Source organism: Mirounga angustirostris, unplaced genomic scaffold, assembly GCF_029215605.1.
Source record: "Mirounga angustirostris isolate CCGP_5_RB_7025 unplaced genomic scaffold, mMirAng1.0.hap1 SCAF_8, whole genome shotgun sequence".
Lineage (NCBI taxonomy): Eukaryota > Metazoa > Chordata > Mammalia > Carnivora > Phocidae > Mirounga > Mirounga angustirostris.
The window spans coordinates 53215830-53241943 of record NW_026991716.1 but is presented as its reverse complement, the minus strand read 5'-3'; the positions used below and the strand labels follow the sequence as shown (position 1 = coordinate 53241943).

General features: G+C 36.7%; 1 protein-coding gene across 1 annotated transcript in view; it reads left to right on the top strand.

The window, feature by feature from the left end:
- Positions 1 to 25763, top strand: part of KHDRBS2 (KH RNA binding domain containing, signal transduction associated 2) — a 567314-nt gene extending 541551 nt beyond the window's left edge. The window contains exons 8-9 of the mRNA XM_045867060.3: positions 6158 to 6216; positions 24649 to 25763. Of these exons, the coding sequence (XP_045723016.1) occupies positions 6158 to 6216; positions 24649 to 24746 (157 nt within the window). The 3' untranslated portion in view covers positions 24747 to 25763. The remainder of the gene's footprint in view (positions 1 to 6157; positions 6217 to 24648) is intronic.
- Positions 25764 to 26114: the final 351 nt, after the last annotated feature.

Sequence of the window (26114 nt, the reverse complement as noted above, 5' to 3'; positions counted from 1 at the left end):
CACTGCTCCCATTGCTGTCAATATAACTAGACATCCCTTCTGAAGCATATACAAAGTTTTATAAAGATATTTATAGCAAAATGTTCTAAATTATTCATGTTCAAACACAATCATGTCTTCTTGAATTCTTTTGTTCAATCACTTATGCATTCAACAAATATTTGCTGGATTTCTGTTCATCTTTAAGGGGTTGCTTTAATTGCCAACTATATCATGGGTTATAGCTTCCTTAGTAAGGAGATCCACAATTCAGTGGCCCAAGTAAGAGAAAAGTTTATTTCCCTCACACATAATAAACATGGGCAAGTAGGTGGGCTCTGCTCCATGACACCATTTACGGATCCAGGCTACTGGAATGCTATCTCTCTTAGTTTAGACTGCTATAACAGAATACCATACATGGGGTGGCTTATAAACAGGAATTTATTTCCTACAGTCCTGGAGGCTGGAAGTCCCAGGTCAGGGTACCAGCGTGGTTGGGTTTTGGTGAAAACCCTCTTCTGGACTGCAGACTTCTGTCCTCTTGTATCCTCACATGGTAGAAAGAGAACAAGAGAGCTCTCTGGGGTCCCCTTTTTAAGGGCACTAATCTTATTCATAAGGGCTCCACCCTCATGATCTAATTACTTCCCAAAGTCCCCACCTCCTAATACCATCACATGCGGGGCAGTTAAGATTTCAACATATGGATTTGGGGAGACAAAAAGATGTAGTTTACCACACCATCACTGGCTCCAATCATTCATACTTCCAGCCAGTTACATAAAGTTTGAAAAGAAGCAGAGAACCCATCCTAAAATATAAGGGAAACTAGGAAATGTAGTCCTGAGGTGGTCAGTCTCTCTTATGGAAAAAAAAGACAAATGGATTTTGGAGGGGAACAACTAGAAGTCTTCTATGTCCAACCCTCTAGTCATACAAATACAAGTGAATACCCTTCTTCTCATTAAAACAAAGATGCTTACCTTCTACCCAACAGAGAAAATCCAAGTTCAATTCCAATTACTGCAACCAGCTCAAAATCCAGAATCTCTGGGAAATATACAGACCTATACATTAGGTCCTGATTCTTTGAAGTCTGGCAACCTATAAAATGATAAATAGATTATCTTTCCTGCTCTCAACTTTCTTCCCCATACATAATACCCAATATAAGGTGGTGGAAAAGGAAGAGAACTTTCATTGAGAAACACACAGACAATAAAAATTATAAAATCTTGACAAGCAAAGACACCTAAACAACAACATTGAAATAATATTTTGGTTAGTGCATCGGGCAACCTTGGTTTTCTTTTATGGAGGTTATACCAGATTTACTAGAAGGTTTTATTTATCCTAATCAATAAATGGTCTTATACCCATAGCCATACCTGAACTGAGTCAAGTATAGCATGCCCTCATTAGGGACTTCAAAATTTTACAGCATGCTTCCTGACTGTACATGTTCAGGGACATGAGGATTGTTTTAGGGATCATATATGGCAGTAAAGTCTAATGGGAAGAGATGAGGGCATTTTTGAACAACACTCATTATCTCTTCCCAATGGAATACAGAAACAGCTGACTTCTCTAATCCTGTTAAGCCCCAAATTTCTGAACATTCTCTCATTTTAAATTACAGAACTGACACATAAATCAGGCAGAGATAATTTCTCTTAGCAAAGTTCTATTCACTTTTGTTTCTCCTGGAAAAATGGCCTATTCTTCTTTAAGCTCATGACTTTTGTAAACCTTTCTAAAAGCAGCAGGGTTATGAACAGCTGAGCTTTGTTCAGCTTTTTCGTGTAGTGTCAAAATATATGCAGCCCTATAACCTACTGTTCCAAGTTTTCACGGGCAACGGCATAACAAGGTTTATTTGCTTCCTACCTGACCGTATTTTTTTCCTTGCACTCTCCACCCTCCCACTAAGCTAATGCCCCATATTTGGGGATTTTAATAGCAGTTCTACACCTCTACATACTCATTTCTTTGTTAGACTAAATTGTTGTAACAGAAAGATTCAAAGTTCAGTGGCTCAAATAAGATAAAAAAAAAAATTCTCACAACCATCCCTCAGGTTGGTAGTGATTTACAGTCAGTCTGCTCCAACATGATCATCTAGAAACAGAAGCTCCAGTGTTGCAGCCCACGGCTTCCTAAGGCACTGTCTTTCTTTGCATGGTACCTGCTAGATCATCACTTTGAGTGCATTCTACCAGCTGAGGAGGTGAGAGTGCACAAGTCCAAAACGAGGAGCTTGTCATTAAATCGGAAATGACCTCAAGGTTACCACCCTCACATGTGTGCACTTCCCACGTTTCCTGACTCAGTCACAGGGCGCATCTAGTTGTAAGGATAGCTGAGGAATGTATCCATTCACTGGGCAGCTATCTGTCCACGCAAAATGTTTTCCTATGGAAGAAATGAGAAGTAATATTTGGACTAGCAAAGGTATGGACTATGAAAGAGTCCACTATGATTATTATCTATTATTTTGCATTATCCATTATTTTACAAAAGTCTTATATGTCCTACTTTCCCCTTTCCAGAGTAGCTAAAAGTTAATACTCCCTCTTAGTGTGTATGTATCATTTATGACCCACAATAACTGCAGTTGCTTCCTCATGGTCTCTCTCACTACTTTCTTCTTCCTGTCTCTTACATTCATCAATTACAATTAAAATTGAAATCCAGTGAGAAATGTAGTTATGCCACTAGATAGTGTTTGGACCTAGTGGTCTCCATACAGCACTTTGGGAAACACAAGCAGGCTTTTTCAGGGAAAAATTATTGATTGTGACAAAGGGAGAGAGAAGCTGCTGTTAATGTCCTCAGTTTCTCTTCATCCCTCTAAATGGGAATACTGCTTATTAAATCGTATTCTCATGACTGCCATTTCCTGATCACCCAGGGAATCAATGTAACAACTCTCAGGAATTTGCTACATATCAGTGAGGGTTCTCAATTAGGTTATTATCACTTCTACTAAGCTAAGGATATGAAAGAAGAGATAAACATCCAGCCACTAGTCAATGGGCCTTTGTCTCAGGGATGGGAAGAAAAACATATTGCCATGCATTTTTCCTACATAATTTGTGTATGAACATTCTGGGCAATGAAGATTGGGCTCAGTAATCTTTTTTTTTTATTATGTTATGTTAGTCACGATACATTACATCATTAGTTTTTGATGTAGTGTTCCATGATTCATTGTTTGCATATAACACCCAGTGCTCCATGCAGTACGTGCCCTTCTTAATACCCATCACCAGGCTTTCCCATCCCCCCAACCCCTCCACTCTAAAACCCTGTTTGTTTCTCAGAGTCCATAGTCTCTCATGGTTCGTCTCCCCCTCCAATTTCCCCACCTTCATTCTTCCCTCCTGCTATCTTTTTTTTTTTTTTAACATATATTGTATTATTTGTTTCAGAGGTACAGATCTGTGATTCAATAGTCATACACAATTCACAGTGCTCACCATAGAACATACCCTCCCTAATGTCTATCACCCAGCCACCCCATTCCTCCCAGCCCCCACCATTCCAGCAACCCTCAGTTTGTTTCCTGAGATTAAGAATTCCTCATATCAGTGAGGTCATATGATACATGTCTTTCTCTGATTGACTTATTTTGCTCAGCATAATACCCTCCAGTTCCATCCACGTCATTGCAAATGGCAAGATTTCATTCCTTTTGATGGCTGCATAATATTCCATTGTATATATATACCACATCTTCTTTATCCATTCATCTGTTGATGGACATCTTGGCTCTTTCCACAGTTTGGCTATTGTGGACATTGCTGCTATAAACATCGGGGTGCATGTACCTCTTCAGATCACTACATTTGTATCTTTGGGATAAATACCCAGTAGTGCAATTGCTGGGTCATACGGTAGCTCTATTTTCAACTTTTTGAGGAACCTCCATAACTGTTTTCCAGAGTGGCTGTATCAGCTTGCATTCCCACCAACAGTGTAGGAGGTTCCCCTTTCTTCACATCCCCGCCAACATCTGTCATTTCCTGACTTGTTAATTTTAGCCATTCTGACTGGTGTGAGGTGGTATCTCATTGAGGTTTTGATTTGGATTTCCCTGATACCGAGCGATGTTGAGCACTTTTTCATGTGTCTGTTGGCCATTTGGATGTCTTCTAGATGAGTGATACCATAAGACAAAACATTAGAATAATTGGGATCCCAGAAGAAAGAGAGACAGAGAGGCAGAAGGTATATTGGAGCAAATTATAGAAGAGAACTTCCCTAATTTGGGGAAGGAAACAGGCATCAAAATCCAGGAGGCACAGAGAAGCCCCCTCAAAATCAATAAAAATAGGTCAACACCCCGACATCTAATAGTAAAACTCGCAAGTCTCAGAGACAAAGAGAAAATCCTGAAAGCAGCTCGGGAGAAGAGATCTGTAACCTACAATGGTAGAAACATTAGATTGGCAACAGACCTATCCACAGAGACCTGGCAGGCCAGAAAGGACTGGCATGATATATTCAGAGCACTAAATGAGAAAAATATGCAACCAAGAACATTAGATCCAGCTAGGCTGTCATTGAAAATAGAAGGAGAGATAAAAAGCTTCCAGGACAAACAAAAACTAAAGGAATTTGCAAACAGGAAACCAGCCCTACAAGAAATATTGAAAGGGCTCAGTAATCTTTTTCTTTTATTTTTTCCAACTACTTTACCCTAAAATTGAATTAATGCATTATCAGTTGCCTCCCATCTTTTTCTTTTATTTTTTTCCAACTACTTTACACTAAAATTGAATTAATGCATTATCAGTTGCCTCCCAGAAAGATAAAGAGGGCCAAACTTCTCTGTCTCTCTTTTTCACCTCTAATACATAGACTTGTATTTTCTTTTTTGCTTCTCTTTCCTTACTGTCAGGGAAATCTGAAGTGTTTAATATAATGAGACCTATGAGATTCCCCTGAGGGATAATGACAACCACAAAATTTTAGGCTTTTGTATCTTTTCTTTTAACCTAACCCTTTGGTATCTATGGCCCACCCTCTCAGTCCTTATACATTTATACAATTTTGGTATTTGATATTAAGCCATTTTCTCACCACACTTTTTAAGTATATAAAGTATAAGTATATAAGTAAAGTATAAATATATAAGCTCTCATAAATTATCAAAGTGAATATATTAATATAAGTAGTTAATATTTATTCTGAGGACATCTCAGAAGCACCTGGAGTGGTCGAAGGAGCAGGAAGTGGTCAACTGTGTTAAACGGTGCTAATGTAAAATGAGGACCACGTCTTGACCACTAGATTTGAAATGTCAAGGTACTGACAAGATCTGTGTCATTGGAGACAACAGCCTGATTGGACTGTCTTCAAAAACCTATATATGGCAAGAGAGGCAGTGAAAAGAGTGAACAGTTAGTTGCCTCTTTTCAAGAAATTTTGCTCGAAGGGGGCAGAGAAAGGGATAGTCATTAGAAGGAGATGTGGGGATGAGGGAGGACTTTTTTGTTATGAGAGATATATGAAATGCGTGGATGCTAATGAGAATGGTGCCTTAAAGGAAAAAACTGTTGGTGAAAGACAGAGTGATGAGAATTGTAGTAAGGGAACACGTGGCGTAACTTGGTAAGAAATGGAGGAGGGACACCTTCTTGTCAGTTATTGAAATGGGGAAGCATCTAGCAAAATATTAAATAAAAATAAATCGCTTATCTATTTGAGAAGGGCATGGACATGCTATGGAAGGGCTAGTGGGGAGTGTAAATATAATTTCAGTGTTGGAAGTGAAGATGAAACGGATGCATATTTCTTAAGGTAACCGAGTTAAAAGCCATACACAATTGACCAGATTGTCATCTTATATAGCACTTTTTCTTGGAAATAGATCTTTATAACTTCCCTCTTGACAACTTTTGAAGTATTATACTTGTGTTTTAAGGGAAATTTGATTTATAAAATTGGAGGTTAGAGATAAAGAAGTTCTGAGGTGGCATGAGAAAATCATAGCACTCCTTGTCAATAACCTGTATTTTTCTTCCTGAATATTTTTTTAGGATTGTGTTTGATGCCTAGAGGTTCTCGGGATATTACCTTAGCACACATTTTGCTTTCAAATTCCATATGAGTTTCTGGGTTGATTCCTCCTGATTACAGTAGCATTGATTGCTGTCTAAATCTGTTGCAGTGTCCCTGAATACTATGACTACGGTCATGGAGTAAATGAGGATGCCTATGACAGCTACGGTAAGACCTTTTCTTTACTAAATCTATGAAATCAGAACATCCATCAGTCACTGACAACTCAGAAATTACTTCTAGCTTTCTACCTCTGGGTTTTACAGAAGTCCAAACTAAATTGATTTATGTAATTCAAGGGTGAGATCTGATGTACAAGAGCCAGTGCCAGAAACCTGGACAGATCAATTTTGATCAAAATTTCAAAAGCAATTAATCACAATCATAGATCATTCTCAACAGCAACAGTGAGCATTTTGAACAGTGTCTTACATGTTCCACTGTGTCCATTGTCTGACTCATTGATTTGACAACAATGCTGTGTCTTTCCTGCTGTAACAAAGATCATTAGAGTAATACACAGTTAAAATACTTTAAAACGTTTAAGGGCCGAAATTGTGGCTTTCAAGTTATTTTCTTATAGCTCTGAGAAGTGCCATATAATGCCTGGCATAAGAATTAATAGTCAAATAGCATGTCAGTCTATAAAATTAATTTCAAATATACACTGTTTAATTAAAATACTACTTAGAATTCATTGTAATTCAATTCAGTAAGATTTATTGAGTATCTGTGGCATATCCATACAGTATATCACTTTTGAAAGGTAGTTTCTCACTCCTTAAAATACATATGCAGTGTCACCGGCTGGCCACCTTGAAAAATAACATTTATTTAAATGTTTTCGGTCCCCAATTCTTATTGAAATAATACCAAAGCCACTCCGTTTCTCTTTATGGGGAGCAGTAAAGAGATCATGAATTGTGCTTCTGTGTTCGGGGCTCCACATTATGCAGGTGCAGTGCTTTATAAGGATGAAGGGAAGGTCCAGACCTCAAGAGGAAAGGAGGAAGTGCACCCTCACTGAAACTAGTTACCTAATCAACTCACTTCTCCAGGTGGAATATCATGAGGAGTAGAAATAGGAGTAGAAAATAAAAATAGCAGAAGAATAAACTGCCCCCACAGTGATTGCCATCCATAAGCTACTTACTTACGTATATCTTCTCATTTATTTTTTATGATAAAATGAACTATTAAGTGTTTTTATCTCCATTTTATAATGAGGAAACTAAACAACAGAGGTTAAGTCAATATGAGAATACAATTGTGGAACGCAGCTTCTGTTTTTATAGTCTCATCAGTGGTTGGAATGCTATCAGTTGGGGCTACCTCACATGAGGCACCTACCTATTATGGCTCTGGACTAAGCAATTTATCATGAGGATTAGAGATTATGGAAATAATCCTCATTAAACATTCTGTGTATATCTACATAATCGAATCCCCACTAGAATCATAGAGGGTACACACTCATATTGTCATCTGCACTTTACAAAGAAGGAACCGAGGCTCAGAGCTGTCAGCAACTTGCCTGAGTTAAACAATTCGCAAATGACAGAGTAAGAATGAATTCAAGCGCATCCGATTTTGTTGCTGGGAGTCGGGGCAGAGTTCAGTGGACCTAGAGAGAAAGAACAGGACCTGGTACTTTAAACCTGAGTTTATTTTAAAGGAAGGGTGTTGAACTTAGTGAGATTTCTCGAAATCCTGCCAGCTACTCTCCCACTAACCTAAGGGGATGAAGGTTTTCTAGAGTATTTTACAGGAAAAAAAAAAAAAATTAACCCAAGATGAGCACTAGGCTCACTCTCTCTCAGACTCCAGCTTCTCCACCACCAATCAAATGAACATAATCTCCCTGCTGTGAGAGAAGGGATATTCTCCAAAATAACTGAAATATGTTTTCAGAAATTATTTCACAGAAAAAATAAGCGATAGACAAGTTCGCACACGCCTGGCTCAGTTGCTGCAGCATTCTCTTAGTTCAAAGGCGAAATAAGTAAATCTACATTGTTCCAAGCATATTCTTAATCGAATAGGAATCAAGGGGCACCTGGGTGGCTCTGTTGGTTAAGCGTCTGCCTTCAGCTAGGGTCATGATCGCAGGGTCCTGGGATCGAGTCCCACATAGGGTTCCCTGCTCAGTGGGGAGCCTGCTTCTCCCTCTGCCCTTCCCCCTGTTCATGCTTTCTCTCTCTCTCTCTCAAATAAATAATACAGTTTTTAAAAAAGGACAAATAGGAATCCAGCCACATGCCTTGTATGATTACTTAGGATGATAGGTAAATAAGACACAACACGGGCCTTTAATTCATTCAGTTGTGTGCATATAGGTATTTACAGGCTGTAGGAATATGATGGTGTACATGATAGACGGATTTTCCCTCCCCGGTTCCTGTCTATTGTTGAGAAACCTGTGGCTACATATAAAAAACTGTGCCAGCTTATAAACCATGTGATACAAGAGAAGGTCAGAGAACATTACTCGTGTAACATTTATTTAATGGCTAACATGTGCAAGCCATTGTTCTCAATCCTGGAGATACTGTGGTGAACAATCTCTTGAAACTCACATTACTATTTATAAATCACTTTTTAAAACTGGGATTTTCATTTGCAAAATACAGTCATTGCTTTTTACACTTGGCACAACAATTTGAGGAAAATCACCCCTATGAGCTTTACTTTATGGAATTACATGTACTAAAATTAATGGATGATATCTGACTGTGTAGCTGGTAATAAGAGATGAGTTTTCTGCTTCTAATTATTTTTTAAAATGTTATTACCATGTAAGGTAATAGGGAAAAGTGTGCGATTATAAACTATGGCTTTTCAGATCTTATAACGGACATCCAGGGACCATGGTCAGGAGAGCGGGGTCTACCTCTCTGACCTATGGGTCTTACATGATTCTTCTTGGTTCTTTGATTCTTCTGCTGCAACAAAGTCTACAGACAAACAACCGCTTTTATTTTAAAAGCTACGCCTGCCCATCAGCACTAGATTTCATTCTGGGTCAAATTACAATTTATCAATAAGCACTTCTCAGCACCCAGAAGCAGTTGACACATTATTTTTAATAAAGTAATGAGGAAAATGTCTGGACAGAGTAAGAAAGATATTACATAGGAATTTTTACATGATAACTTTTTTTAACCTATTTTATTAACTGAAATGTCAGCCAAATTGGCCATATTCTTAGTGTGGAAAGATTAGATACATATATGTGGCTAAAAATAGACTGGTCTTTAGGGCCATGATCTTTTCTTTGGCCACTAGGATCTGTTGCCATTTTCTGACATTACTGAACAAGCATTAATTCAAGAATTCAAGTCCAAAGCTGAGAAATAGTAAGTGCTCAGCATCATCATCTTGAAATTTAATTAACAAATTAAAATGCATTGTATACACTCAGATTTTGGTATCAGGTTATCATGTAGAGGGAGCTTGAAGTACAGGCTTCGTACTGATAGGTTGCTCATCCTATCATATGCAAATGAGCAGATGATGAAATTTAAATACGCATGTGGAGCAGTTATTTGAGGACCTACTCATCTCAAATACAGATTGATTTTTTTCATTAATTTTGCATACCTCACATAGTAACTAGTATATTAACAAGCATCCATTTATAGCTTACCTTTAATGAACTGTGTACAATCTTTTAAATCAATAACATTTAAACCTTTCATCTCCACTTATTCATTCAATTCCATTCTAAATTAGTAATTCCTCTCTGTTACATTTTGGTTGTATCCTGGGTAGAGATACTAAATCTCAGTGGAATGACTGTATTTTTTATAAAACAAATAGCCCCAATTCTCAGTTTCCTGGCAACAACCCAGATTTGGACAGTAAGTGAAGAGGCTCACAATCGGTTGCCTCTCCTGCTCAGGTTGCTGGAAAGAATTGTGGGGCTAACAGGTATTAGGAAAGGAAGAAGGAATGCTCTTCAGGATAACTAGGTCCTGCATTCAAAAGACTCATGGATGGAATCTCTCTCTTAGGATTCCTTTAGAAATGGTTTGAAATAAACCACCAGAAGTAAAAATCCAGTCATTCAGTGTGATGCCTCACTCTGAATCATCATACATTGTGTTTTGTGTATCACTAGATTAAAACTGTATTTGTCTCTTTCAGGCCCATAATTCATGTTGAAGTGACAGATATGTTGACCTCAAAGAAAATCATACATCCTTTTGGATGTCATCACAATTGGATTATTCAAGATATTTGCATACAATTTAATATTAAAGATTAAACTATTCTTTCTTGAAGTATTATAAATATAAAATTTTAACATTAAATCCTTTAAATAAATGCTAGTATTAAAATACAACATAAGTATATTATTTATTATATTAATATTTAATGTATTAATATTTATTAAACATTTCATTGATCTTTAATTATTATTAAGATTTAAATGTTAAGTTTCTGATAACTTGAATTTATTTTTAGAACATGAATATTGGACTTACAGGAATCCAAATCAGTTTCTTCATTTTAAAAATATTTCCTAATTTATCAGAGTCATTATAATTGTTTTGGGTAAGTCTGAATAGCTCATAATTCAATAAGGGTGCATTTTAAATACAGTCCATAGATCAGCTTGGCTAAGCAATGTTTCACATAGGAAACACGCTCTAAATTCTCTCTGAGACTGACAGCTAAGAATGGATGGCAATATTCTCTTCTCAGAGAAAAGAACTGTTTATTAAAATGTATTTAATGTACGAACTGAAGAGCTAATTATGCATCCATTCTTTAGTGGCATTTAAAATGACAGCTGTGTGGAAGCAAGGAGGATAATATTAATACACTGTCTTGAAATGAATGAAAGCAAAAAGAATTTTGTGCCATATTCTAGGGCATTTGAGTGCCTCACTTCAAGACGATTGCAGAACACAAAGCTCATTTTGTGTTCAGAGGCAGGAATGATTATTATCCCAGTATGAAAATAAGCCCTGCATTGATTAATCTGTGAAAACAGCAAAAGAAAATGAAGCTAGCTGCCAATCACGCCATCCATGTGATTCAAGAACAAAGTCTGTCCATTTTTAATAGTAAGTAGAAATATAAATTTGAGGAAATTGATTTTATAAATGAAGATAAATTTCTTAACATGGGCAAGAATTTACCATACATTTTATTTTTTTTTTTTTTTTTTTTTTTTTTTTAATATTTTATTTATTTATTCATGAGAGAGAGAGAGAGGGAGGCAGAGGGAGAAGCAGGCTCCCCGCTGAGCAGGGAGCCCGATGCGGGACTCGATCCCAGGACCCCGGGATCATGACCTGAGCCGAAGGCAGACGCTTAACCATCTGAGCCACCCAGGCGCCCCTACCATACATTTTAAAAACTCATGTATCTTAGGACGTTTTATTTTTCCTAGGATTTATTAATATTGAAGTTGTTACATGATAGGCTCCTGAGAAAAATATCACTGTGATTTATTCTATTGAGCTTTTAACATAGATTTTTAAACTTTATTTTTAAAGTTTTTTGTCCTTTATTATATAAAGGACTATATAAAATTATTAGACTTTATTAGTCCTTTATTTTAAAGGACTAATGAAATGGCACTTCTAAAGTATTTTAAAATTCACTTTTTTAAAAAAGATTTTATTTATTTATTTGAGAGGGAGAGAGCACAAGTGGAGGGGAGAGGCAGAGGGAGAAGCAGGTTCCCTGCTGAGGAGGGAGCCCGATGCAGGACTCCCAGGACCCAGAGATCATGACCTGAGCTGAAGGCAGACGCTTAACCAACTGAGACACCCAGGCGCCCCTAAAATTCACTTGTAAAATTAAGACATAGCTAACTTTCTGGTCTTTACTATTTCAGAAGTTGCAATGAGATGGATATCTAATTCAACTAATCTGTATAATAAATGTAGATTATGTTGCCTAGACAGATAATCAAAAAGATTAGTGCATTCATTACTACTCTATCGCTTCCACTGTAATAGATATATTACAGTTTCCACTCAGTTTTAGGCAAAACTGGAACCTGCTTTTCAATATTTCAGATCAGAGATTCTTAACCTTAATTACACATTTTAGAATCACCTGGTGAATCTTGAAAAAATTAATATCCAGTTACCACTCAAGATCAGCTCCATCACAATCCTTGGAGATGAGAACTGGGGGCATCAGTTGAATAGCTTTCTGGGTGGTTCTTTTGGAAGCTAGAGTTGAGAATAAGTTTTAGATACATACATGGGAGCGTGATGAAAAGCAGCCTATGATTTTAATATGAATGATCAAAACAGCGCCAGGCACTTTCATTCTTTAAAGGCACCATACGAGTTATGCACAGGCTACCTTTAGAACACTGGGTACTTTATAAGCAAATATTGTGTTCTAGGACCTGGCATTTTAAATTCACTTAAAAAATACATTTAAATAATGGAAAATAGAATTTTTCCCTTTTTTGAACAATTGTGTGCTGAACATTTAAATCTCAAACTTGACTTTGTCTAAAATTCACCCGACAAAGAGTTCACAAAAAATTACAGCTCATATGCACCTAACAGCTCTCTTGTTGAGACAATAAAACAAGCCATAGGAAAGTTCTTTTATCACTTTCTTTTCTGCTGAGTTAATGGTACAATCATTTTAACTGATGGGGAGGGAAGAGTTGAGTGATTTATTGTCAGAATCTTGAGGTGAACAAATCATGTACAAAAAAAGTAAATTCAATATGATAATGATTTACATTTAGAATATACAAAAATGAGCTATTTTTAAAACCAAAGTACAGAATATAAAATATAAAGCTGAGAAAACATTTTCTTGGCCACCTGGAAATAGACTAGCTAAGAAAAAATATAACCTGGAGGCATACCACCTTAGGGAGTCTTTATAAAATTTCCACAGTTTGGGGAGATTTTTATTTTTATTAATAGAGGGTATGAATTTGTAAAAGACTAAGATACACTGTCCTGAAATAAGTGTGCAACACATATTTATCAAATATGTCATAATTTATTGAATGATTCAATGGGAACTGATATATACAGATTGCTGAAAAAGTATGCCAGTTGAAAATGTAATTATGATTACTGATGACTAATATTGGTGTCTTTTTGTAAATTACCTAACCAAATGGGGACATTGTCAAACCTTTAGCTCTGCTGGTAACAAGATAGGCCAGGGGAGAGGGAGGATGGATCTAGAACACTTAGGTCAGTCTCTCTGGAGCCTGGCAACTGTGCAGGAAGGTTCCAGGAGACATCCCTTCGTGATCAGGGGAGTGCAGCAGCAGGTGACAGATGGATACCCCTGGAGGTTGTTGGCATTTGGAAATTCTAGCAGGGATAGGTCCAGTCACGGGCAAAGAGCTAAATTCAGGCTGCTGAGAAGACTGGGAGAGCAAACCGACTAGGGTGGGTGCCCAGAGTTAGCCCAAATGTTACAAGTGAGGGGCACAACTCTCCACAAAACTGCCCTCACTTCACACTCCAGTCACAAGTTTGGGAGACTCTAGGCCACCCCTTCTTCTGACCAGCTGGTTACAAATTTGGAATTCCCACTACCCCCTCTGGTTTGATAATTTGTCAGAATGACTCACATAACTAAGGAAAGGGCTCAAACTTAGCAATTAATTATTAGAGCAAAAGGAAAGAAGGCAGCACCAGGCAGAGAGAGAAATAGATACATAGAGCAAGGTCTGGGAGAGCCCCAAACATAAAGCTTTCAAAATCTTCAGAGTGGCACTATCTTCCTGGCATACTGATGTGTAACAACACACAAGGTGTTGCCAAGCTCATGCAAACCTCAGTGCCCAGAGATTTATTATAGCTCCATTATGCAGCACAAATGACTGAATATCTCCAGACTCCTTTCTTTCTTCTCCAGATTCGGCTGGTGTCACGTTGTTAACGCCCAAACCCTCTAATCTCCTGGTTGTCATGACCAGCCTCCATCCCGAGTCATCTTATTGGCATGAACTACCAGGTGTGGTCAGAGGAACCCACCATGAATAACAAGACTTTCCCATTACTCCAGGAAATTCCAGAGTTTAGACGTTACCGCTCAGTAACTGGGGACAAAGGGTAGCCCAAATTTTTATTACACAGAGAGTGAGACGAGAGCACCAACCTGGGAAAGCAGGCAGACACATGCTGAGGCAAAAAGCACAGAGTCAGAGCTGGCCAAACAGCCAGGTTAACACTTTGCTGAGCTTAAAACCTGGTTTTCTGTAACTCCCATAACTTGGTGTTGGTCTAAGAATACACTCTGGGCTCATTTCTGTTCTCAAGTATAGAAATGACAAGTGTGTATGTGGGAGGGTGGGGGGGTAGTAAGGCAATCAAATAGCTACAAATTCAGTCTGTTTGTCTATGAAGCTACATCACCAAGCCTACCTCCTTCACTGAGTTGAAGGCATCATTGGAATTCTTGGAGAAGAGAATTATAAAATACCATTTTATATCATCATTCTTATTCTTCCATTAGTTCTCATAAAGTCCTTATGTATAAAAAAAAGTCTGTGGCTGAATTCTGCAGGCTTTTGATTGACTCCAGATTTTATTTGACAATTGTAGAATTATTTTTTAAATTCAAGTCAGAAAAGCTTCTGTATTGTGTCCAATTATCTATCATTCATCATTTTTTTCCTGTACCTTCCATTTTGGAAATCCTTTCTCTAACTGGATTCTTTATCTCATTTTTACTTAGATAAGATCTTAACTCCAAAGCTAAGAAGATAGAAACCTACTTATTTTAAAATATCGAGAACCACTGGCCTTTATTATTCTATAGCTGCAAGATATTACACAGTAGAGTCAAGAATAAAATATAAGCTTAAATTTTAGTTACGTGTATAATTTGTCAGTTATTAATAAATGATAACTAGAAATGAAATGGTACAGAGTCATTATTAAATATGATAATGTGTAAAGTGTATAAGGTAGGGGCTAAAACAGAGTAGACAATATAAAAATTGTACCACCAGCAAGGGACGGGGTAATACACTAATCATAGCATATTTGAATTACAATGATTCTTCCTCACATTCCCAATCATAGTGGCTGCATCTGGGAACATAGAAACTAGTAAAATTCACTGGTTGCAAGCTAAACTACAATTGAATGCAATTCTTGGCACAGCCTCAAGTTTGTTGGGCATTTTTTTTTTATCTTCCTGGAGCTCACAATCAGAAATAGCAGTAATTCCAATAACTTAAGCTTAGCCACAGAAGATAAAATTGTGAAATCATGTAATGATTTGGAAATTAGGTATATACATGAAGTAAATTTGGAGATATTAAACAAGGGTATGTATAAGAATGGAGAAAGGTTAAGAAAAATGGCCCTAGAATTTCCATACCTAGACTAAAAAAAAGAAACTGGAAGATGATTTAATTCTCAGGTTATAAAACCCAGCCATGGCCATAGACCCATATTTCACTGAGGTGAATTAAAGTTACTAGAGACATGTCAAGTGCCAACTAGTTGACCCACAGATGTATTTCAGAATTTTACCTTCAAAAGTGTCTACAGTTTTCCTCATTGTAGATGACTCATATATTTATCAAACTGTCTTCCTGAACTTACCCATGCATATTTTCAATCTGGACTACATTTTAAACATATTTGTTGTTTATGTCAACAAATGGACTTTGAAGTCAGGTGTTATCTATCTGTTTCATGGTCCAGGCAGCCAATGGGAAATACCTATTTCGAAAGCCTCTTAGGGACCTCACCTAAGAAGATCTTCAAAGACTAAAATGAATCTCATTGCTTTTGAGGAAAACGTTGGTATTCAGGACAAGTTCCCCAGGAGCCAGGAGAAGCTCTTAAGAAGTCCCAAAAGACTAAGCCCATCTCTGGTTTGTGGGATAACTACCAGAAATCATCATTATCATTCTTAAGATGAATCAAAATAAGTAATCAAAAAAACTAATCCATAAACATTTGCTAGTTAAGGAAAATGTAAGCTTTTTCTCAATATATTAAGCAAAATATATTAAGCATTTGCCAAAATATAACAGGTATCTAAAGTTTGGATCTTTTGTACTTGAAACCTTTAAGTGGTTCGTTCTACTGATTTCTTCTGCTAACTGGTCCATTTCCAAACAAAAACAAGATGACCTTCCTTTTGAGAAAAAGACTTTAAAATCTTAACTATACCAACACTCCTCCTATTTCAAGACCCAAGAAATTTTTTTCAATGAATATTGTAGAATACTTGTGCTTCAGGTGATCACCAAAGTCATCAATTCTAAAATGAAGGCAGGGGTCAGATCCTGTTAGGCTCTGAGTGGAATTCCTTGCTAAGGAATTTGGACTTGAGCTTGAGTATGCTACAAGAGCAACTGAACAGACCTAATCAATTGTACTTTCTCTGGCTAGAAGGTGGAGTAGAGTAGGAGTGTATACACACACACACACACATATTAGGGAATATATACATGTATATATACATATACATGTATACATATACATGTGTATATACATGTATATACACACAGATATATGTATTTTATAATATATATAACATACGTATTACAGTATATAAATATATGATATACAATCGTGGAAAGTCACAAAAGATAACTAGAGAGCTGGGTACTCTGGGCAAAGATGAGAATGGCTTGCCATGGAATAGGGTTGGGAATGGATGGAAAGTAATGCATGAGTTAAATACAGATTAAGGAAGAAAAGGCAAAGTTTGATGACTGGTTAGATTGACTAGGCCAAGTGTTTTTGATGAGTAACAGGCAATGTAGGTAGTAGCTTCAGTCTCTGCAACACAAACCTTGGGAAGAGCATTAAGTAGTATGGAGAAAAAGATGAGTTTAGTTTTGGAAAAAGTTGACTATGAAACACCTGAGGAGATGTCCCACGGGCAGTTAGATATGCATGTCAGAAGCTCAGAATGGTCTCTGACAATTTAAATTTGTCATCAGCATGTAGCTTGCCACTTGCCAAAGAAGTCTTTCAGTAAGAAAGAGGAAGAACCAGAATTCAAATGCAGGCCTAGCTATAAGACCCCTGGGAGTCCTATTCCAAGTGAAGAGATCCGAGGGAAGGCTGTGGCTTCTTTTATGGGTACAAAATGAAGATGTAAAATATTTAAATAGAATTAATGTATTCAATAAATAATTACCAAGTGTCTGCCATGTGCATCATAAAATTCTAGAGTTGAGAATAACAGCCCTCTGTTATTCTCTAGATGGATTATTCCAAGTGTTACTTTTTTCTAACAGGGAATATCTAATTAAAAATTTGAAACAGTGATAAAAGCTAAAAATGCTTCCCAGAAACTGACTGAATTTCCTGAGAGCGTAACTGTGGTGAACTCAAGGTTAACTCTTCTTGGAACAGAATTCACTATGTTCATCTGTGAAAACAGATGCTGGTCATCCATATTTCCCCTTCAATACTACAATATTTTACTCTCTGTATCTTAAAACAATAAACTGCAATTACTCATAGTGGCAATACAAACTGTGTAGATAAAATTGTTGAACCATTAGGTTCCAATGTTCCATTAATATTTAAAAATGCTCAGAACAGACAATCTTGCTTTCTACCTTAGATGAATGAACACTTAGATTTGCACCTTAACAAATTCAGTTCAAGCAGCCCACACTCTTGTTAACAAAATTAAAGCTACATTCTCACTCATTTAGCTAATTAATTGTTGTTGGAATCACCAGTTATTATATAATTCAAGGGAATTAGAATAAATGAAGTCCTATTTTCCAGGCAAGAAAAGGAAAAAGAGAGTGGGAGTCAGGATCTTCTTTCAGATGAAAGGAGTGATGGAAAATGGTAAGCCAATTACAGATAAAAATTCTGGGTCTTCTGGGGGCACCTGGGTGTTTCAGTTGGTTGAGCATCAACTCTTGATTTCAGCTCAGGTCATGATCTCAGTCTGTGAGATAGAGCCCTGTGTAGGGCTCCGTGCTCAGTGAGGAGTCTGCTTGAGATTCTCTCTCTCTGCCCCTCCTCACCTTCTAAAAAAAAAAATAAATAAATCTTTTAAAAAAATTCTGGGTCTTCCAAACAAACTTTCTGAGCCAAAATTTTCTCATCTTTAAAAGGAAGACGACATTGGCACCTATCTTGCAGCAAAATTGTATTTGCTAATAATACACATAAAATGCCTAGCACTGTGTTTGACCCTTGGAGGATGTGATGAGAGTGAATATCTTAACTTTTTAAAATAGGATAGGTATTTAAAAATTAAAGAAAACGGATATTGTCATAGTGAGTTACAACAACAGAACATCTAACCTAACATATTCTCTTTGGGAATAAATAGCAATAACACAACATCTAAGTATCAAAACGTGCTTTTAAATAGATTGATATTCCTTAGAGAGAGATCAGAAGTTTAACTGAGACCAACAGAGAGCCTGAGAGCCAGGAGAATTCTAATCAACTTTGTAAATGCTCTTACATGAGACACTAGTGGTTTGTAATAATAGAGATTAACTTAGGTTTCCTACTTTAGTTGTGGTGTCTGCATATTGGTTTACAGTATACCAAAAATAAATAGCATGAGTGCTCCCTTTTTGTTGTGGTGAGTTAAAAAACAATTTTTTTAGATTCTTTTTCAGACCTCAGATATATAAACAACTAGCTATGTAGGTCTAGCAAACTGTGAACATAAGATCTGCGCCCTCAATAATCTCTGTGACATCCTATATCCTTTCTAAACTGATTCCTAAAATTAATGTACCCTGAAGGTGGCATTTTAAACCTACATCTGGGAAGATAAACACTAAAAGTTTACTTTGCAGGTACTTAAATAATGCTGAGTGTCCCAAATTGGTACCTTGTCCTATGTTTCAATTTCCCCACCAAGAACCTCAATGTTTATAGTATCTCTGGAAGAATCAGAGAACACAGTTTTGCAACTTTAAATATCATCCAGATTTTTCTTTCCCACTCTGAATGCTCCCCAAAGTAGCTGGTCCCAGGGCAGGAGGGAGAGCACATTGAAAAATGCACACCACTTAATAGATCTGATTCTCCTGAAAGCGGAGTATTTGAGATGCAGAAGCTTTTGAAGTCACTAGAGTAACATCGAACACACAAGAAGAGTTACCTGGGTAATTTACATGCCTTTATCAAAGTAAGATGTTCCGCTATGATGCTTATTGGCATGTAAAGGAGATACACTTTATGGAATTCTGTAAAACTTGACTGAACTGGGGAAAAAAAAACAGTCTAAGTAAAAAAAACAGGCGGAGTCATTTTTTAAAAGAAATATTAATATATTCCAAATACATGAAACACTATAACCTAAGTGCAAACAATGTGTTCCTGAATAAGAATTCTATTGTACTTATTTCACAGAATTGATTTCAAGATTCCTTTTAGTTAGTAACATCATCTATTTACATGTAGCTTACAAATATTTATGGTGTTCTTCCTATGTGTCTGCCACTAAAGGACTCTCCTCTCATAGATCTTAGGATTCAGTTTAAGAAACAAGACTGGATGATACAAAATAATTAACATAAGAAAGTCTTCAAAGAAAGTGAGTTCTCCGGGCACCTGGGTGGCTCAGTCGGTTAAGCAGCGGCCTTTGGCTCAGGTCATGATCCCAGAATCCTGGGATCCAGCCCCCTCATTGGGCTCCCTGCTCAGCGGAGAGCCTGCTTCTCTTTCTCCCACTCCTCCTGCTTGTGTTCCCTCTCTCGCTGTCTCTGTCAAATAAATAAATAAAATCTTTAAAAAATAAAAAAGTGCGTTCTCTTAAATAGGTTAAACAGTACCTGAATTTTTAGTTACAGTGTATATTTGCTCAGAAAATTACTTCCTTGAGATGATTAGATGTTAGAGCTCAATCCAAGTTCAGTTGAGTGATAGAAATTAGTAGTCCCGGGATGCCTGGGTGGCTCAGTCGTTAAGCATCTGCCTTCGGCTCAGGTCATGATCTCAGGGTCCTGGGATCGAGTCCCACATCGGGCTCCTTGCTCAGTGAGGAGCCTGCTTCTCCCTCTCCCTCTGCTGCTCCCCCTGCTTGTGCTCTCTCTCTCTGACAAATAAATAAAAATCTTAAAAAAAAAAAATTAGTAGTCACCTCCTCTAGGCTTTCCCCAGCATTTTCTTCAAATATCAATTATAAATGTGTTATAATCCATGAAATTTCATAGTGGTTTTTTTCCTGTGATCTCTAAAAATTCCTGAAAGTATCCTTATACTCAGGGCTTAGTACAATGGCTAACATATGGGAGATCTTTAGTAAGAGAAAAAATTATTTAATGAATGCTTTATTTCCCTCCTTATATCATATACTGTATGGTACATTAAAATCCGAATTGGGAAGCCTAGAAATAGTGGAAATTTGATCAAGTCACTGAAGCTGTTTCTCATATCTTCATTTCCTATTTCCAGATCCCCAATTCTGTAAACCATTCCAGTAATTCAACTTGGCAGATAGTTATTTTGCATATTCTCTGAGGAGTAATTTGTTACCTAATTTGCTATTTCACATCCACAGTCTAGCTGGTGCTTCTCATATGACAATGATCCTGATACTGAGAGAACCTTACATCCTTTATTAGTTTCCAAAGACAAAAAAAGATTACTTCTAAATTTCATTGTCTGTAATGATTTTTAAAATAACATCCTAGACCACAGCGTGGGAATAGAAACCACTGTCAGGGACTCCAAAATTTGTATGAATCCCTAAAATATTTTATTTTATTTTATTTATTTTATTTTTTTAGAGAAAGCAAGGTGGGGGGTGCAGAAGGAGAGGGAGAGAGAGAATCAAGCAGGCTCCACACACAGTGCGGAGCTGATGCAGGGCTCAATCTCACAACACAGAGATCGTGACCTGAGCCAAAATCAAGAGTCAGACACTTAACTAACTGAGCCACCCAGATGCCTCTCCCTAAAATATTTTAAATCCATCTTACCTGCTGAATAGTAGAGCTCAAAGAAGACAGGCAATTTCTTAGTCTATTCTTGGGGCTTTATACTTCAAATTTTAGAGAATTCCCATCATAAGGACCTTATAATGATTTGTCTCTACCTATGCTTGGGTCTTTCCCATCTACAAGGTTCTATGATGGACTTACATTAGACTTACATTAGAATTTCTTTGGATTTCTTTTTTTTTAAGATTTTATTTATTTATTTGAGAGAGAGAGAATGAGAGACAGAGAGCACGAGAGGGAAGAGGGTCAGAGGGAGAAGCAGACCCCCTGCCGAGCAGGGATTCCCAATGCGGGACTCGATCCCAGCACTCCAGGATCATGACCTGAGCCGAAGGCAGTCGCTTAACCAACTGAGCCACCCAGGCACCCTTTCTTTGGATTTCTAAGAATCACTTCTATCTCTGATACTATGGTGGAGAAATCCAATGACAGGCAGTGAGGGGACTGGCTGCCATATAAGGCTCAATGACCCTATATGATGATGAAGGAAAAACATCCATTGAGTCAGTATTCTCCAGTATAGATTCAGAGAAGATAACTTCACTGAAATAAGCTGGCTTGTATTATCATGTGGTAATTGTAAACGTGTGACTACGTATAAACGTTCTGATATTAGGAAAAATATAGACCAAGGAAATTTGGCACAAATAGAAATAGTATCTCTCCTGATCTCAATTCACTATTATTATTGAGAACATGAATTAAGTGAAATAAATCCTTGACTCCTCTGTTAACTGTAAGGAATCTTAGAAAAATCTACAACTTTCACGTGGGTAGGAATTAATTTTGTCTGCCTTTCTGGTTACAGTTTTCATAGACTAACAGTATTTCCCATTCCTAGCCTTCAGCAAGGAAGAAAGAACACAGTATGAATTTACATACAGAGAATTATAAGAGCACATTTTTGTGCAATGAAACATGCTTTTACACTTTTTTGTAATTGGAGTACACTATGATTGTTTTATGAAATCCAGTCATGAAATACTTTTGTTATTTAGCTAACTAACCTCTTGAATTTTAACTCTAAAATATATATTTCTAGTTATAATGCTTTTAAAATTAATGCCAAGTGTCTTCAGCTCAAATATTACTGTTTCTAAGGTTGTCCTTGGAAGCTCTTCCTGCCTCATAGTTCCTCAATTTATTCACTCATCCTTTCGTTCGTGTAATCTTTCACTGTGTTCAACCTCTACTAGGCACTGAATTTTTTCCAGGCACTGAGAATACAGCAGAGAAGAGCAACCCTCCCCATTTTAGTGTTAGCCAAAAGTTAGGAAATGAAAGGTATTAGCCAATAAATTAGCTGCCCTAGAGCTTTAGATAAAGCCAAGTAAACCTAAATCAGTGGGTTCTTATTAAACACTTAATGTGCTACGGGGCAAGTCCCCAAGATTATGCCAGTTTAAAAGTTCTGACAAAACTGGGGTAGCTATGGCACCCTCTGCTGTCACTCTGTTCATGTTGTCTCACTGTTTTGCAGAAACCACCAAGCTTCTGAGAAAGGATCCAAGACTTCCATTCCCTGGGAAAACTTGAAACTTCTATTATCCCAGTTTCTAAATCCCATAGACTACAATCCGGGGATCTCTAATACTCTAGAACAGAATAAAGCAAAAAGTATTACATTCCTTTTGTTAAAAACATGAATAAAACGGGGTAGATTTTACCACCAGAAGACAAGGACATTGACATATTCTTAATTATTCATAGTCAAAGTGTAAAACTCGTATTACATAAGGCTGAGAAGGCACTTGCTAGTTTTGCAAGCAAAATCCGTTTTCCCTTCTAGCACATAAAAAAAAGTTTTATTTAATTCCGATCAAGTAAATACAAAGAATTATTTTCCATAATGTCTCTGCTGAGAAATTCTGGCAGTTTAGGGATAAAGTCCTGTCTTTAAGAGATCACATCAGAAAGACCAACATCCATAATCTCCAACCAAAAAAGACAACAAGATCTAGAGCAGGGGTCTGTAAATCTTTTCTGTAAAAGCCCAGACTATATATTTTAGGCTTTGCAGACAGGATGGTCTCTGTCACAATTACTCAACTCTGCCTTTATAGAGTAAAAACAGCCATAGACAATATGCAGATAAATAAGCATGCCTGCATTCCCTAAAACTTTATTTAAAAAAACAGCTAACCAATGTGGCTCACTGGCCTTAGTTTGCCAACCCCTGATCTAAGTAGATCTGTATTCTGAGAAAAGGCAATATTTCTTATTTTTTTTAAGTTCTCATTTCTATTTTATGTCCTATCAAATACTGAAATAAACTTAAGCATGTACCTTAAATAGTAGAAGAGATAAACTTTTCACTTATTATCAGATAATAATAGTAAAGAAGTTCTGATGGAGGATATCCCCATTTCAATGCTTTTTTTTCCTATGTTGATGGGATTTTAATATTTTTCTATATGGTACATCACTATCCTTTGCCTTATATATAGTATAGTGAGTACAATTTAAATTTTTATTATTGTTTTTCTTTAATCTTCCTGAACTATGTACAAAAATATTCTTAGGGGCACTTGAACTCTCCAGGGACACATGCCCTACCTACATCGTTGGCCTCAGTCTGCGGTTTCTTTCCAGTTGTATGTCCATTACCATCACTATCCTATGTATCAGCTATCAATGCCAATGTGTCTCTTTCTACTAATCTCTTTTTCTGTGTCCACACTAACTCTTATCAGAGTTCCATGCATGAAATCTGCTCTCAAACGAAAACTGAATTTGGATTGAAAGACCCAAATAACTTAGCTTCAGGAATTACATAAGAAGTTACCATAAACCCTATTATTAAGTCCCTGGCCCTTTGAAGGAGGGCTACATTCCTCTTCTGGGGTCACAGACTTTATAAAGGCTATTTTCCACAACACTCAAAAGCTTGTTGGCTTGTTTCTTGTGTGTGTTTTTTGTTTTTTGTTTTGTTTTGTGTTTTGGCTAGGTTTCAGAACATTCAGCTTACTAGAAATCTGATTAACAGGTGAATGAGGACTTTTCCTAGTGTACAAATACCTCTTTATTTTGAAGGTATTTGTAAAAACTGATATGAGCATATTCTTTATTGATTTTACTGCTTAAACTTACTTTGTTCCATATCCTGCCATTCTCTCACTAACTTTGTCTAGGATAGTTTAGTGCAAGGATCTCACCCTGTACCATGGAAGAACCATCTAGGGGAGCACTGGAAAATAGCAAGCCCCAGGTCTCTTTTCTAATCATTATGTTTTGGAGACAGAGAACAGGCATTAGTCATTTTTGGTTTTGTTTTGTATTATTTTAAGATTCCCAGGTGATTCTCAAGTTAATCAAAGCCTAGGAACCACTGGATTCCTATATCCACTTTCTTTTAGAAGTCTGTAGAAAGGATAAAATGAGCAGTTTACGCTGATACCTCCTTCTCTTTTGTGGCACAGAAATTTTACACATCATAAATGTGGAATTATCCAAGGACTTTAACTTTCTCTTCTTTGAAGAATGTCCTGCAAGTTTAATTCCACATGACTGCATTTCAAAATATATACTTTTTTGATGACCTCACCATGTGGAAAATGTAGTAAGGCTTTAGCCATCAGTGTTGAGATCTTTTATTCTCTTTTCCTTGGTCAACTCCTGCGTCTTAAATGACTGTTTCTGGTAACTATGAAGCCACGTGAATGCTGCTGTCTTTCTCTTGTTCATAGCACCCGAAGAATGGGCCACAACCCGCTCCAGCCTGAAGGCACCACCACCAAGGTCAGCCCGAGGGGGATACAGGGAGCACCCCTATGGTAGATATTGAAGGTCCTTCTCACCTGTGACCTCACCTCAAAGACAATTCATAGCCTGTGGTCTCCACATAAACAGCAACAAGACAAGTAATAGTCCTTTTTTTTTTTCTATTCTAGGGATAACTGCTCATGATTTCTCCCGTATAGTTCTTGTATTCCCCCTTATACTGTTGGCATGACATTGACACTAGTATTATTTTACAAAACGGACTAAAAAAGACATTGGCAAGCACTGTCTATAAACCATTCAGTAGGATGATATTCTCCTGGTTGTTTTTCATTGTTGTGTGTAACCTTTTTTTTTCTTTCTTTCTTTTTTCTTTTTTCTTTCTTTCTTTTTTTTTTTTTTAAGAAAGAGCATGGATCTGTTAACAGATTTTGAGTCTCAATCAACTAGCAAAAACTTTGTTTAGGGTTGCTAAAAGACTGTAATATGATTTTTGAACTAGCTGATAATAAAGTTGTAGATAAGATGTTTTAACCTGTCTTTTAATATCTGTTAGTTAGATGAAGATGTTCGATATTAAGTTTGTAAATTTAATTTTAAATGCTGTTTTAATGGAGTTGAAAACAAGCAGCTACTGTATGTATGTAGCTAATCTTTTATTCTCTTTTCCTTGGTCACTGGAAAAAACACTGAATTTGTTCAGTGTTTTAACCTGTATTTGTTAAAAAAGAAAAAAACACACATAAAGTTCCATGTGTAAGCTACTCTAAATAGGAAACCACAATTTGTCAAATATGTTTGCCATAATTTGTCAATAAAGCTGAAAACTTTTGTAAAAACTAAATTTGGAATTACTTGTTTTCTAGCTTTAAATGCCTGCTTTATTTCTTCTTCAAGAGATGCCTAAAATGTTTTCTATTTAAAAATTACAAAAATGAACCCAAGCCTGTTTTAAGATATTTGTGTAATACTTAAAAAATGTATTAATAACTTATGGTTGTTAAATAATTTAAAAGTTAACAAACTAAACTGTTACATGAATCATGGTTAGTAAACACTAATGTACAACATGTTAATGGAAAAAAATGGATTTAGAATAATAAATGGATTTTAAACTATCCTCTAAGCTTTATCTTGCTAAACACAAATTCTGATTGACTTGTTTGCATTAGCATGTCTCTCGTGAGAAAGAGTAATGGAGTATAAAGAGGTAAGATTACCACTTACCACTGTCTAAATGCCTAGTTCTTCAACCTTTGAGTTTCCCCGCACATTAAATATCCCATCCAACATGTAAGCATCGCGTAGATTCACTTTATTGTTTTCACTCAAAGGAGTGCGTGGACTTCATTTGCGTAGTTTATAATAATTTGTTTTGACAAACAAATCATCAGTGTCACTGGCCAGTTGTTGCTATTCAACCTCAAAACTT